Source organism: Notothenia coriiceps, unplaced genomic scaffold (genome assembly GCF_000735185.1).
Source record: "Notothenia coriiceps isolate Sejong01 unplaced genomic scaffold, NC01 NC01_scaffold00034092, whole genome shotgun sequence".
Lineage (NCBI taxonomy): Eukaryota > Metazoa > Chordata > Actinopteri > Perciformes > Nototheniidae > Notothenia > Notothenia coriiceps.
Window position 1 is genome coordinate 81,155 of NW_011366793.1, and position 15,354 is coordinate 96,508.

General features: G+C 39.6%; 2 protein-coding genes across 2 annotated transcripts in view; one reads left to right on the forward strand and one right to left on the reverse strand.

Annotated features, from left to right (window-relative positions):
• stx18 (syntaxin 18) overlaps positions 1–11,864 on the reverse strand; it is a 19,298-nt gene extending 7,434 nt beyond the window's left edge. Inside the window, exons 1-2 of the mRNA XM_010790325.1 lie at positions 11,564–11,864; positions 1,530–1,597 (exon numbers count right to left, since the gene is read on the reverse strand). Coding sequence (XP_010788627.1) covers positions 1,530–1,597; positions 11,564–11,716 — 221 coding nt within the window. The 5' untranslated portion in view covers positions 11,717–11,864. The remainder of the gene's footprint in view (positions 1–1,529; positions 1,598–11,563) is intronic.
• LOC104961954 (uncharacterized) lies at positions 11,731–14,767 on the forward strand. Its single transcript, XM_010790324.1, has 4 exons — positions 11,731–11,945; positions 12,144–12,447; positions 12,674–12,803; positions 13,243–14,767. Exons 1-4 carry the CDS (start codon positions 11,853–11,855, stop codon positions 13,625–13,627), a joined length of 912 nt encoding a protein of 303 aa, XP_010788626.1. The 5' UTR covers positions 11,731–11,852; the 3' UTR covers positions 13,628–14,767.
• Positions 14,768–15,354: the final 587 nt, after the last annotated feature.

Sequence of the window (15,354 nt, forward strand, 5' to 3'; positions counted from 1 at the left end):
AGTGCGTTTAAGACCTTCCTTTTTGATAAAGCTTATAGTTAGGGCTGATTAGATTCAGCCCCTAGTTTTGCTGCTATAGGCTTAGACTGTTGGGGGACATCTTACTTCTTCCTTCTGTCTGTCTGTACCTGTGTACTCATGTTCTGAATAACCCAGCTTCCCAAAATTTCTTTTTGGTGTCTATCTACGCCGGGATCCGGAGTCGTGGCTGATCCTGAGTCCTGATTTGAGTCCTGGACTTCGAGTCGTGGCTGAACCTGTCACTGCGGTCCTGTCTGACTCATCATACTACTTCCCTGATGGCTCCCACAGGATTGTTGACATCCTCTGGGATTCATCTTCTTATTATAGACACATGCATTTCCAAACATTTGGTCTACCTATGCTGTAAATGTATTATCTCTTCGATTTACACACGGCATCTATTGCACGTCTGTCCGTCCTGGGAGAGGGCTCCCTCCTCTGTTGCTCTCCCTGAGGTTTCTGCTATGTCCCCCTTTAAACTGTGGGGTTTTCTCTGGAAGTTTTTCCTTGTACGATGTGAGGGTCTAAGGACAGATGGTGTCATATTGTCATACTGATATTCTGTACAAACTGTGAAGTCCACTGAGACAAATGTAACATTGGTGATATTGGGCTATATAAATAAACATTAATTGATTGATTGAAAGATCATTTATATTGAAAATAACTACGAGTTGCTGCCTCTAAATAAAACAAACATGACCCCGACAAAGGCAGATTGATAAGTGAAACAAGTCATCCTTTACCATAACTGTGGTGAACTAGGGGAGATGCTTTGGTCAACATGCAGTCACTAAATGCTATAGCATGGCACTGTCAATAAGACTTTTATTTCACTTTAGCCATCATTTGTCTGAAATGATGACCATCTACACTAATGCTATCAAAATGTGAATGAATTCAGTTGAATCCACAGTGTATAATCATTCTGTCAGGCTCAGTCAAAGTGTGGAGGAAGAAGGAAGTTGATAAGAAAATTAGAAGACAGGCACGGCTGATGGTAGACGAGACTACCACACACCACTGATGGCTTCTTGATGGATTTTCCCACCACTAAATACTGCTGCGCTCCAACCATTGACATCTCCAATGTTTAGTTAATGTGTTCTGTTGGGGCTTTATCAACAACGAAACGAAACAGAGGCTACTCCACACACCCACACCTACAGAACACAGAGGGGGCCTTGAAGGGAGGAAGGCCCGGATTAGTCCCAGGGCGTGATTTGTTCTCCACTTGGTTGCAGCTCAATTATTCCAGACAATTAGACTGGAGCCTGCCTTAGGACCACCCTCCTCGCTGCTGACCTTGTGCCAGCAGACAGACCCTGCAGCACACACATACACACTGGAGACATATTTGATGGTACCTTTAAGTAGCCCTGACCCCTGACCTCTGAGTTTTGTGTCTCTTCAGCAGCCCCCCCCTCCCCCTGCAGCCTTGGAGGGTTTTCCCCGCTGCTGTCGTTGATTGTGGAGGATTACTGCGACTGTTTGGAGAGGCTTACCTTCCGGCGCTCACATAATCTTTCCTGTGTTGTAGCAGAAAGTCTTTGAGCTTGGTGATGTTCGTGATCTGCCAAGATAAAGCGAGAAGAAGAAGCATTACTTGATTATCCTCATGTCAACGAGTTCTTTAAATGTTGCGCCTCATTTGCTGTTTCTAATGTAAGCGCGTCAACGCGGCTTAAGAGTGTTTTTCAGCGTGTACCAGGAAACTATTTCCAATGTTCAGACAGAGCCAGAGCAAACATGTAATGTTGTATTCATTGGATGTGACAGGCGACCAATGTCTGTCTATCTCTGTGAATTCTCAATATTTGCTTTCGACAATTCATTAAGCCATGGACATACAACAAAAATCAGACCTGCAATTTAGCCGTCAAACAGCTCTCATGAATAAAACCGTGAGTGGCGGCATACAGAGCACTGACAGAGCCATCTCTAATAAGCTTTAAATTCACGATCTGTTACTATTTATCACCGAGGAAAACGTCCAAGTGTATGTGTGCACAGGCAAACCAGAGGAAACTTGGTTCAATCCAATATTTGCTCCTGTAATTCGGTCAAATATTAAAAAAGACCAAATTGCTTCCCCGTCCACAGAGCTGTGCTGGCAGGCTACAAGTGGCTGTGGATACGCACACAGCGGGCTCTGTTGGATCCACAAGAAGACAGGACTCCAGACAAGCTAAGGATTGAAAAATGACACAATGAGTTTGACTGTGACAGCGACCTCAGAGCGTGGGAGATTATTTTGATAACATAACGACGCTGTCTTCAGAGTTCAGCTTTTTTTCACTCTAACAACCTCAATTATCAAATTGCCTTGGCTGTAAGGGGGTAACCTGGCACCAGCCGTCTAATAATGTCTCCAAACATTCATTTTTAGCGTCACGGTAACCTGAAGCAGTGTTTTATGCGAGCTGACGTTTGAAAAATGACATGTTTTTTTTTTCCTGACGCAGAAAGAAGGTGTCAAGACAAACAGAGCCGAGCAATTTGTTAGAGACCTAGCGCTCCTTCTTCTGGTGGAGCAGCTAATTCAGTGACGTATGAAACTGCTGCGGGGCACTCACTCAGGCAAGGGCTGTTAAGGCAAGCCGACCCTTGTAATAATACAATTATTTGAGGTCAAGAGTTAATTGTTGTTCAGAGCAGTTGAGCATAGAGGGGGGTTCAGTGGAGAAGAGAACCGTTATTATGGTTCAAAGTCTCTGAAAACAGCGCCTGTCATGTAGTGTCTCAGTGAATAAGGACATTTTGAAGCAAACTCCTGCGAGATGGATTTTCCAAAACTTCAGACACAGTCACATGTTCTGGTTAGTCGTGTTAAAAGAATAATCTATCCTTTCTTACCAATGTTATTAATAATGTATTTTCAGCAAATAGATGATGCATTCAGCCGTTCCACTAAGTATCTCATAGAGGAGACAAATAACATTTGCTTCATTTTTGCTGTTCTGTGATTTTGATTGGTTTTATTTATTATCAAAACGAGCATTTCGTTTTTACGAGTACTAAAGCTAAAACAATGAGTTAATGGATTAACCTAATGTTCCAAAAAATACATCTACAATAAATCTAATAATTAAATAATGCGAGAATATTGAGAAGAATATTGAATCATTTAAAAAAAGAAAAATGGCAAGAAAATAAACTCACCGACCCCAGGTTTCGGAAAGTGAACATGTTGATTTCCTAGTCTTCATTGATCATGAATTTAAAATGTTTTATATTTCATGACATACTGGGAACTTGACTTAACTTTTAACTAACTATCAACAAATGATTGATGAAACGATCCGTAGATGCCCTAGGGTTATCTTCCTGTCAATATATTAATTCAATCTTTAAAAAGGACGCACAGCTTGTCAAGACTTTCAGGTGCGTACAATGTAACAGATTGTCATGATATGATTATATCAATCCATCGACTCCCCAATCTCAAGTATATCCAGACTGGTGGTAAAATCGTTAAAACCACAAAAAACGCTGTGGAGGCACATTTTGAAGTTGCAGTAATTCTGTTTTTGTGCCTGCCACAAAGTGGAAAATATAATTTCTTACATAGCGTTATTTTATCTTTGACTATAAACTATATTTTCTGTTAGCAATTAGCACTTGGCTTCACCTTTTATTTATGTACAAACTATATTTTCCAGCAGAATTAAGTCCATGGTACTGCACCTTTTTGCCCAGCAGGCAGTGCTAAATCCACAGCATTGGAACAACATACACAATGTGCGTGTGTGTGTGTGTGTGTGTGTGTGTGTGTGTGTGTGTGTGTTGTGGGGGTGCCGGGGAGTGTCAAGAGTGCTGCTCTGGGGGTTGAGCTGTCTCCTGTGTGTATACATTGGAGCTCCGATTCCCAGCACAACCTCGAGGGTTTGCAGGGGGTCAGAGGGATCAATTGCTCTTGTAACTTAAGACCCTAAAGAGCAAGTAATTCTTCAACAATGAGGAAGGGGGTGGCCTTGTGCATGTGGCTCCTCGTATATGTGTGTATGTTGCTATATGCGAGTGTGTGTGTATACGTGCAGCCGCCATAGGTGCGTGTGTGAGGCCGGGCTCAGCGACGGCAGAAGGAGACAGTCTGCCGGGCTACATCTAATCTCGTCATCATCAAAGACCCCCACTTTACCTCCTCACTTTCTCCTTCCCCCTGTTTCCCTCCAGCCACGATTGAGCCCAAACAAACCATCAGGGGGGATTATTATGAGGAAGAAAAAGAGAAAAAGGCTTAGCTGGCAGATTTCTAAAGAGCTTGGATGGCTCTTTGTTTTGTTAAATCCAGGTAACTGACAGAAGTTCATGATGAGGTTTAAGTCTCTGCGTGTCCTGACCGAGGGCGATCCGTACTGACGCCATGCGATGTTGTGTTTCAGTATGTGGGCCCGATACACAGAGGATGCTTCAGTGGAGAAGACTCTGCCGCATGCTGGTTTTATTATCATGTTTATGTCTGACTCTCTAATGGGTTTAGTTTTGTCTTCTTATGTCTATTCACAGTTAAACTGCTTTAGTCAGCTTTGTAAACAAACAAAAAAATGTACCAAAGAAAACTTTTAAGATTATTTATGAAAAGGGTCTTTGGCTTTTTTCTTTTTTTTATGTGCTAAAGTTGCATTAGTGTGTTTGGATTTCCACTGGATAAGTCAAAGCCGTAGTTAGCAGCGCTTGTATAGACTCTTGATGTTGGTTCATTTTTGATCATGCAGCTCAGATCATGAACAGAACATCAACGTAGAACAAACAAACACTGAGGGTCATCAGTGGAGACAATGCATGTTATATTGTTAACTAAGAGAGTATAAAACTGAGACAAACACAAGACTGTCAAATCTTGACCAATATTTATAATGAACAACGCGGTAACTGAAATTGAATGTGTAGTCAGCACTGAGAAAGGTATTCTTTGGACACATTCATTTTGAAGCAACTCAATCTTGTTTCAACAAAGGAAACAAATGGATTGGCTGAGACTGTCACATGTAACTCGTAAAAAACTGGAAACCACTGAAGACAACATAAATAAATAAATAAATGTTGAATGTGTCATTTAATTTAAAAAAAATGCCAATCAGAAATTCAAAGCCATTCAAAAAAAAAATGCAACACTTTTATGCAACACTGTGTTAATAATGTTTGTTATTCCTTCTAAGTATTCCTGAACTTGTTTTACAGTCGAGTTTTCTTTAAACAAAATCAACCAGTTCCCTTCATCCCAAATACTTGGTGTTTTGAGTTAGACACTCTTCTTCACCTGCTGGCTGTAATACCTCAGTAACTGGTTGTACTCACATCAAGCCTAACGTTTCTTTTAAAGTGTAAAATCTGGGGTTGCACACACGCTGGATCTACGATGGGAAGGTACCTCTTTTAAAGCTTGCTTTTTATTTCTGTCAAGTAATTTGAACTGTGCGTGCAAGTCATGGGTTGTTTCAGGTCAGCAGTTTCAGATTGTTTATAATCTCCTTTGAACATAGCTATGATTAAAAAATAATTACACGCTTCAATAAGGCTAATTACTTAATACGGCTATTGTAGTCACGATGGCCATCTTTAAAACTTCAAACCTGGTTGTCAGATCTCTAACCGGTGCCATTTTTGTTATTTTGATTTATATATATTATTATTTAAAAAAAAAAAATAACAACTAGGGCTGCTCAATTAATCGTATTTTAATCACAATTACGATTTTGGCTTGCAACAATTATGAAAACAACATAATCGAAATGAAACGATTATTTTTGTATTGGTTTTTCAGTTGAATTATACTTAAAGTTCAGGGTAATCAACTGTTTTTTCAATAAATGGATGTTTTCAAAGTAAATGGATAATTGTTTTTAATAATCGTGATATCAATTATTGACTCAAATAATCGAGATTATGATTTTTGCCATAATCGAGCAGCCCTACAAACAATTGTATTTGGTATATCTTCAATGGCAAATTGTTAAATTTGTAAGCATCTTTCTTTCTCTGGACTCTATATGTCAAGTTTGGTCGCAAAAAAAGAAAGCCATAAATTACGCATTAAAGTAAATCTCCTATCACCATCTTCTACAGTAATTCAATTGATCACTTCAATAATGGAGAAAGCCATTATAAGCGTGTGTACGCCGACAAACAACAGATATTCAGCTGTGTGGAAGACAAATTGTAACAACACTGCAACACTCAGGCCTCATTAAAAACAACAGGATTTATAGTGTCTGCACCTTTGAGGCAGCAGTAACCCAGCCTGACTTTAAAAACTATCTGTTGACCTTTGTCTGCAACAATCTCTTTCATCTACCGGTACTCATGATGAATTGCGACCACAAATGGAAAGTAAACAACATGTTTGTTGTTATTCAGTCAATATGAATGTGAAATGAGAACACACAATGAATACCGCATGTCTTTTAGCAACATACCATCTTAAATCGGGAACAAAACACACCAGAGTCTCTAAGTAGAGAACACATCTGTTGTAGTTTCATGGTTCAGACTCTCTGTGTTTTGAAGTGTCAGGGTCAGGTATGCAGCCTCCTGTCATCTGCATTGGAAGTATTTCCGTCAGTGTAAATCACACTAACTAAGATTTGTCTAATGACAAAGCCGGACGGCATTCTTCAAAAAGCGTCAACAGCTGTCGCTTTAGTGTTTCTTCATGTTTAAATTGAGTCTTGAATATTGAGCTCAACATTACTTCTGTTCCGCTTAGACTATTTAGCCTGCCGAGTATCTGGTGTCCGTCTCGTGATTAAGAGTTGGACATGCATCTGTAAATGTGTGTATCACCACTTTTTCCTATTTTATTTTCCTTTTTAGGAATCATGCAAAAGCATTTTGTTGCACGCAGTGAAACTAAATCAAGGTTTTGCTCAGGCCTGACAGCAGATGCCGCAACATTCAATTTGCCTGGCTTTCATGAGAAAACAGTGCAGAGATTAGGCCAACTGGTAAAGAGAACATTTAGCAGCATGTTCATCTCAGGGTGATCCCAGAAAATCACTTCCCCATGGCTGGGGTCCTGACCGGGGGAAGACCCGCTTTGACAGCTGCACGTTTTACCTGTGTGTCAATATGTTGGTGACTTGTGTTGAAATGAAAGGGGAACGTTTGGGAATGGAAAGACTATTCTGGTTTTCCCCTTGGTGGTGATTTTGTAAATATTTGTACATAAAATAAGATTTTAGAATTGCATTTAATCAGCTTTAACATTTACTCTTCAATATATAGATCAAAGTCAGAGTTTAGCATTTTATTCGCTAAATAAATGATGTTTAACCTTCTTAACAATTTTTTGTGACTATTCAAGTAGGGAAATATATTGGCTACAGGCCTTTTTGCTTTTGCCATACACGTATTAAATGTGTAACTTTTTTATAAGAGGCCTGGTAAAAATGGTCAAGAAAAAAAGAGCATTGCAAATATGCACTTTATTCCCTAAATGATTGACATTAATGTAAACTCATAAATGTTATATGCTGTATACTACTATACACTATGCCTTTAACATGAGCTGTTAAATGCAAAAGATCTGCCGATATGCTCCGGTTTCATACGCATGACAACATCAATCAAATACAAAATGATCCTACAGACCATTTTCAATTCGGTCTCCTGCTTTGATTGCGCCATAACTGATTTAACATATCCCAGTGTATTTCATTGAGGAAACATTTGACTTTCATAATCAGACATTCTTTGGGATGATATATTCCAGAGCATCCCACAAACTTGAGTTGAATTCCAAAATGTGAACAAACATTTGGATCTTCACCACCCTTAAAAGTAAAGTCAATTAGATTCTAAACTAAACGTTTTTAGCATATAAAAAGCAAACTATTTCAATATGAAAGCTATCATAGCCAGCACAGCATATTTTTAAGTGCTGGCTCTTGGCCACACTTTTCAGGGTTTCTAAGAAAACACAGTGAGAAGGGGCCAATTTCAGAATACCAATACTAAAGGCACAGTGGGGAGCCAAGCACTATTTTCTACACACAATTTACCAATTTTGAAGTGACCCCCTCCATTTAAACTTGAGAAGGGCAGCATGCTGCTGAGAGAGACGAGGTGAGCGGTGAAATGGAGATCACAGTGCCCCAAACCGACCCCTATGAGCCTCGAGGTAGAAGATTCCCCCGACCAAACCCCACCCTGAACGCATTGGCCCTCTTATTAGTCAATCAAGCCTTTTTTCTATGGCCTTGAAATGATCTACATTCCCTTTCCCATTGAAGCGCTTTTTGAGTGGGAAAAAGCCTCATAGGACCACTGTGTATGTCAACTTTGATGTTTTCTTTCTATTTTTGTGAAGCTTCAGTGGGAACTTTGGAGAGTTATGCATGTCTTGAAGGGCAACCACATCTGTTCTGCATTAGGTGCCGGCCGTCAACATTGTTACTGGGGACCTAATTTAATATTTTCTCTGTTTTGATCTTCCACCTTTAATCACTGGCTCTTGGGAGGATCGGCTTTCCCCAAGAAATTGTCCAAGAGCCGAAAGAAAATGTTATTGCAGTATGTTTATGGAATCGTACATGTGAAGAGGGGACTTGCCCAAAAAATGCTGCCTAAAGTCAGGCCGCGCCGAGAAGAACGGATAGTTGAGTTGCGGGTGAAAAACCGCGACATAACTGTACACAGTCAGGACATTCCAAACTCCCAATTTCAATTTCTACAAAAGCTGCTTCACCGAGATGGTTTGAGATAATATCCGCAGCGTGAAGGAGACAGCGGAGGGGGGAGGCGAGCAGAGGGCAGGCACCACAGGATAGGTTTGGGTTTCTTTGAATCAGCACCACTGCTTTTAATAAACCACCATTTCTAATATAAATGTAACAGAACATAACAAAACCTTGGTTGTGCAGAGCTGCTGCGACCGGGCTCATGTTTGCCTGAGACTGATGGTTGGAGACATCAGGTACAACTTAAAGTCCTGACTCCCCGAGGGAAACGTAAAGTGGTTCTTCAAGGTGCCTTTGAAGAGGTTTGTGTTCATGATATTCATGGCAGGCCAAGGACGTTTGGCTGCAGAAGCAGAACTCACGACATGAAGCGAAGCCTTTTATTCACAAATAATCCATCTCCTGCTTCCAACCATTGAGGCTGTCTCAGAACCTCAATTAGAGAATCACATGTGACATACTTTTGAAGTCTTAATAAAGGGAGCTTAATGCTCTTGACCTTTTTTGTAACGTTTGGGCCACTGCAGCCTAAATTCTAGATCGCATTGTGTAATTTTTCTGGGTCGGTTAAAGACTCAGACCCGGGCCAGTCAGTGGGGGAGCAGTGGCGCTCGGACCTGACAGTTGGCATCAAACATTCTGGGCTCAAAACTGCTGAGTCCGGACATTTGGGCCCAAAAGTGATTTTCGTCCTCCAACAACTTATCTTTTGTTTTGCCAGATCTCAAGCACAGCAGTCATTTATTCTGAACTGCCCACACTTGGCAAGATTTGAAAATTGATGAATTCTGACCGAGGTTGTAGTAAAAATAGTGTTACGGTCCGTCCACACAGCGGCGTGCGTTGTCGCTTGCCGGCGGGCGTGTCTGAAACTCGACCAACAACCAATCACATGAATCTCCCGCCCCTGACTCACAAGCAGCGGTTTGATTGGCTAGAGCTTGTACTGGCATATGATTCGATTGGCTGACGCTTCTGCCGAGGCGTCAAAAGTTGAACATTGCTCAACTTTTGCAGCGAGCCACGCCAGCAACGCTCCGCGTCGCTTCCCACAATGCAGTTCGGCGAAAAGTGACGTCACCCCATTCAAAGTGAATGGTGAAGCGTCAACGCACGCCGCTGTGTGGACGGGCCGTTAGTGTTTTATTTATCTTCTAAGTTGTTGTAACTTTGCAGTCATTTTGTGATGGGATCATTCTAGCGCAAATGTCAAATTTGGCCAGGGGTGTGTGTGTGTGTGTGTGTGTGTGTGTGTGTGTGTGTGTGTATGGGACCCTTGATCAAACCACACCAATTTTCCAACATCTATTAAGTTGACTGTATCTTGCTGAGTTGCAGTGCTATCACAGAGACACATCTGTCCAAAGACATGTGGACCCAAATATAGAAACCTGGCAAAGCATTCAAAACATCTTCTGTGATAGTTCCTGCTACAGTAAGTGTCTCAGTGAGGAAGTATTGCCATAATGACACACACACAGATTCACAAGCTAAAAACAACTGCCTTCACTGCTGGCAATAATAATCGCTGGGCATAATTTGCTCAAGTTTTGCAGGAAGAAAACGGTCAAACAGGCATGTCACAAAGAAGACTAGCAGACATGGATATAACTGAGTGACTGAGTCATTTAGTTTGAAGTATGTAGCAACATCATAGACTGGATATATACAGTATATACATATACATCAATATCTCAATGCTTTGTGAGATGCTGCAGAGATGGGTTACAGAAAGGAAAGAAGCTCATTGGGTAAGTAATGGCTATGTGGAAAGCTACTTTGTTTTAAAAACATAAGATGACATTGCATCCTTTTAAATTGAATTTTGTTGTACAGAAAACCAGAGCATCGCTAATGCCGATTAAGGAAAAGTAATACCATTTTTAAGTAGAGTTAAAACGTTCACAGGGAGAAAATAAAGTTATGACTCACTAAGTAATGGTACGATTTCGGAATTAAATGAATGATAACTATTAAAGTATACATAGTCAAGACCATAAAGTAATTTTTTTCTTGTAAAAATTTGTGAAATTGTTTCTTAAAGAGGAAACATTTGATATAAATTATATTCTGCTTGCACAAAGACTCAGATTTGAACCTGGTTTATTGCATTTCGACAACACTCGTTAATACACTAAACCAACTTATAGCCAATATATTCTCACAGAATTGAGTAACTGTTGTACAAAGAGCTTTTTCATATATGAAAGTGTAATACTATTATGTAAAATAATCGTAAAAGTAGGCTGCTATTTTCAGAACTGAACAGAAATCAGAAGAGTGCATATAATACAGCTGCAGCTGTAACAACACATCAACTCTTTCCAACTACACATACAGCAGCTAAGAACATTAATTGAATCAGTGTTGAACAATAAAACGATATCTGCTTCAGGATTATATACATGCGTCAGCTGAAGATATGTTATGGCAATGCAGGGTTGTATATGTATGTGAATGATTCTGATGAATGTGTCATAATTATGAGATATTTAATGCATGTTCTGTGTCGTCATATAAAATAATGTCGTAGAGGTTTTTTCATCCATTTTGCACACTCATTCACATTGCATAATAAAGTTGTATAATGATATGCACTGCTCAGAGACGGCCTGCTAACAGCGAACAGCTGGTACACACTGTACTGAACATCAGCATTCAGTTTCACTTTGACATCGAGCATGCTGGATAACAGATGAACTTCCTGTACACATGTCATAAACTTACTGTTGCTTTTATAGTTCAACATGAGCAACACTGTCGCTAAACCACTTCAGTTTGTAGCTGTCATTACAAGTAAAGTCAGTCTGTGCCGATGCTAGCCCGGTTAGCTAAAGTTAGCTTGAGGAAACACTCACCACTTCTTTCGCCTTCGGAGAGAAGCCTATCTTGGGTCTGCTCCTCTTGAAAATGTCATCTTTAGGAGAGTCTAGGCCGATTCCTATCGCCTTGTTCCTGGTTTTTACAGTCTTAACACTGGCTTTGAAAAGTAAAGTTATATCCACAGCCATGTCTGTGAAGCTGCAGCGCTGTAAACAAATCGACACGTCACCAAGAGACGACGTCACTCTCCTGCGACGCTGTGGATTTTCCCTGAGACGGAGAAGAAAGCCTTACATTTTACCTTAGGGTTTTTATCAGTAATTAATGAATGTAGCGTGTACTGTACCTCGCAGTATTTACATTTTGAGAAAGGCTGACCTGCTCTCAGGTTGCTCGTCGCTCGCCATTGAGTTACAGGTGAACAAAACCTTAAAACTTCGAAAATCTCTTATTTTATACCTTAAATCTAAAAACACTTAAGTGGTAGGCTTAACCTGTCAGATAGATCATACAGTTTAATGGCATATTTACATGTTTTGCACCAACGTTACTAAATTAAGGATGTATTATGGAGCAGCATACTGGAAATTAATAATCTATCTTTGTTTCTTCCAGAAAAAAATGCCACTACAACTTATTGAAGGGATGTCCAGCAGGAAGAGAAGACCCAACTGGACAGACCAGGAGTGTCTTCTTCTTGCTATGCTAATGCAAGAGAAGAAGGACGTAATCAGAGGGAAGTGCAGCACTGGAATTACAATACAGGATAAAAGGAAAGGCTGGGAGGAAATAACCCAAGCCATAAATGAAGCCTTTCCACTGTTTCAGCGTACAGTGTCTGACTGTAACAAAAAGTGGGAAAATCTAATGTCAAAGTCAAGGGAGGAGATCAAACGGCACAGAAGCCAATCAAATACAGGTAAGGAAAATATGCAGTTTGATAGCAATAAAATGTGCTACAAAGGTATCATTAAGTCTAAATGTAAACCTTGAGGGTGGATATGTGGGGATGGCTGGAGGAAAAACACATGTTAAAAAATAAACATCTAGAAGAGGAAATGGGCTGATTGACATCCGCACAGTTTTAATTGAATATATGTGATTATGTTCATTACCTCATGCACAACATGATTATTCACTTACAGAAGGCCTGTCCATGGAGCAGTTAAGTGCTGTGACTCAGGTAGTGGTTTCTGTGATGAACCTCTCAGACAGGCTGCAACAGGATGGAGAAGACTCTTCAATCTCAGGACTGGTGGAAACTCAACATAACAGGTAAAACATTGTTGGCTGTTGTGTGTGCCGAGACCGAATCAAAACAAACTTAATTCTATGCGGTAATTCATTTAAAATCTGTAATTTGGGTCTTTTAACCCCAATCAAAGCATAGACTCTTATTGAATTCATTTGGTTAATAGACAAACCTCACTTTGAACATTTTTAAGTGCAACTTTGTACAAATATATAATCCCCTGTGAAAATTCTGAGAATATTGTTTCTTTCAATAGATGCTTACATTCATTTATCAAATCAAATGTGTCAGTGCTGTGAGCACACCACAAACAAAGTCCAATGTGTAATCTCACAACCTGGACAAATTAAACTCAATAACAAGAGGCCATTTAGAAAAGGTATTTGATTAACCAATCATGAACCTTGAGGATGAATGGACAATTCTTAGAAATTGTATTAATCATTGACCACCTTTTTTCAGTTGTGATGAAGATGGAAATCAGCACTCAGTTGATGAAAGATTCTCCACCAGTCATCCCCTGAGAGAGCTTGACCTCCCGACACATACAGGATCATCAAGTTCTCCAGCAGAACAGAAAATGACTGTTTTTGCTAACTTCCCAAAATCAATCGCAATGCATTTTAGTTCTCCTCGTGCTGCTGACTTTGCAGCTTCTGCAGAACACCAGGAAACCTCCTGCTCTTCTTCATCTCCAGGCAACTGCACAACGCTGCAAGAGCGATTGGATTTGGAAATGTCAGTACTAAGAAGACAAGAGAGAGTTCTAAAGCTGCAAGAAGAATATTACACACTTAAAATCAAGATGATGAAAAAGACAATAGAGCCGCCACTGTCAAAGAACTGAAGTAACTAAAGAACGACCTGTTGCTTCGGTTTGTTTCTTGTGAAATGTATTTGTGAACAACCTTTTGTTTTGTTGTGAATTTGTATTATCGCTTAAATTGATTATATGTTGACATAGAAACAGCAATATAACAGTGAATAAAAGTAAAAAAACACAACACTGTGTATGGACTTCTCTAACAAATGAATGCAAATAAATAAACATGTCCAGACATCCATCTAGACGTAAATATACCTTCACACAGCTCAGCCACAGCATACACTTACAAAAGTGAGAAAGGACAACATATGCTCACACATCCTACATATTGCACAAACATACAGTCCAAGGTCTTTAGGTTTCCCTGTCTGAATGAGGAACACAGATCTCCGCCTCCAGTTGTCATGAAAAACACTTTTCTACTAGCTGACCTGCATCATGCCAGGTTTTTGAATTATTCATACAATACGTTTTGGTTCATTAGTTTATTTTTATTTGTGTCGAACCACTTTTATAGGCTTCTTCTTCATCAGCTTAAATCTGGGGAATCCTCAAGAGGACACACATATTTCCTTCATCTAGGGAAAAAAACTCTACAAACGAACTCTCTCTGGCTGCTCTGGATGGATAAAGCTGAAAAGTCATAAATATATTAAATAGAAAACCAAGTCAAATCCCCAACAACATGAAAACCCAGAAGGAAAGGAATAGAAATAAATATACACATTTACTAACAGTAAAATGAGTGGATACTACAGTATAGGATTTCAACATGATTGTTTCTGAAAAGGTTAAATAGATAATAATAGTAGTGGTGCTAAGTAACTTTTCATTTACAGTATTTCCACCTCCAACCAGGCAAGATGTTACCAATGTAGCTTTGAATATAGTCTTTAATCATTATTACTCATTATAACACATACAGAAATGTTTTATGAGAGTCCTGTAAAGCCATTTACTCAGTGTACTGCTGGCCTTAATCGAAGAGGGTGAAAGCAACCAAAATGTGGAATAAAAGGCTTTGGATGGACCGTGTAATATGTTGGGTTGTTTGTAATGTCTTTTTCAGAGACTATCCCTCTTGAAGGCAGTATGGTCTCCACAGTTAACTGAATCTTATTCTTAGTCAGCATATTTGTGTGTCGTTTCAATGATTTTGTATTGCCATTCCCATAACGAGCCAGTCAGTGTAGTTTATATTCTCACACACTTTGTCTGGTTATAATAATGTACATCAATCAAACATTGTTAAAGTAAGGTCTCATCTACACTCTTGTATGAAATATTGGGCAAGTGGACTGTATACTTCTGAGTACAAAGTAAAAAATGACACTTTAACAAAAGCTCACATAACCTAAATATTTTCCCAGCTGAAAACCATGTGCCATAAAATTGCGAATTACAACTACAGCGTTTTTTAATTCTTAAAAGGAATTCTTTACAGGAAGTGTAATTTAGTTTAGTTTATCTGGCAGGGAAGTCCAACTTGTATGTATGGTTAAACACTGTGAGGAAAGTAGTTTATTTACTGAATCATGTCATTTACTCTTAAGTGTGAATTTGGAAGCTGTAACTGTTTGACATGTAACAATATACATATTTATGAAATTTGAACTTGGTCATGCCAATGAAAGTAAAGCAACGATAATGTTCTGTCTAGACAAATGTAGTAATTTGTGCGTAATATTTTTCATAACTCAGTGTATTTGTTAACGACGGGGCTTGGCACCCAGATGTAAGCAGTGGGG

What these genes read in the sequence shown, in the direction of transcription:
- LOC104961954 (XM_010790324.1), top strand. Translation starts at nt 11,853, where the DNA reads ATGAATGTAGCGTGTACTGTACCTCGCAGTATTTACATTTTGAGAAAG. An exon ending in CGCTCGCCATTGAGTTACAG is followed by an intron (nt 11,946 to 12,143) that starts GTGAACAAAACC and finishes TGTTTCTTCCAG; the next exon opens with AAAAAAATGCCACTACAACT. An exon ending in GTGGAAACTCAACATAACAG is followed by an intron (nt 12,804 to 13,242) that starts GTAAAACATTGT and finishes ACCTTTTTTCAG; the next exon opens with TTGTGATGAAGATGGAAATC.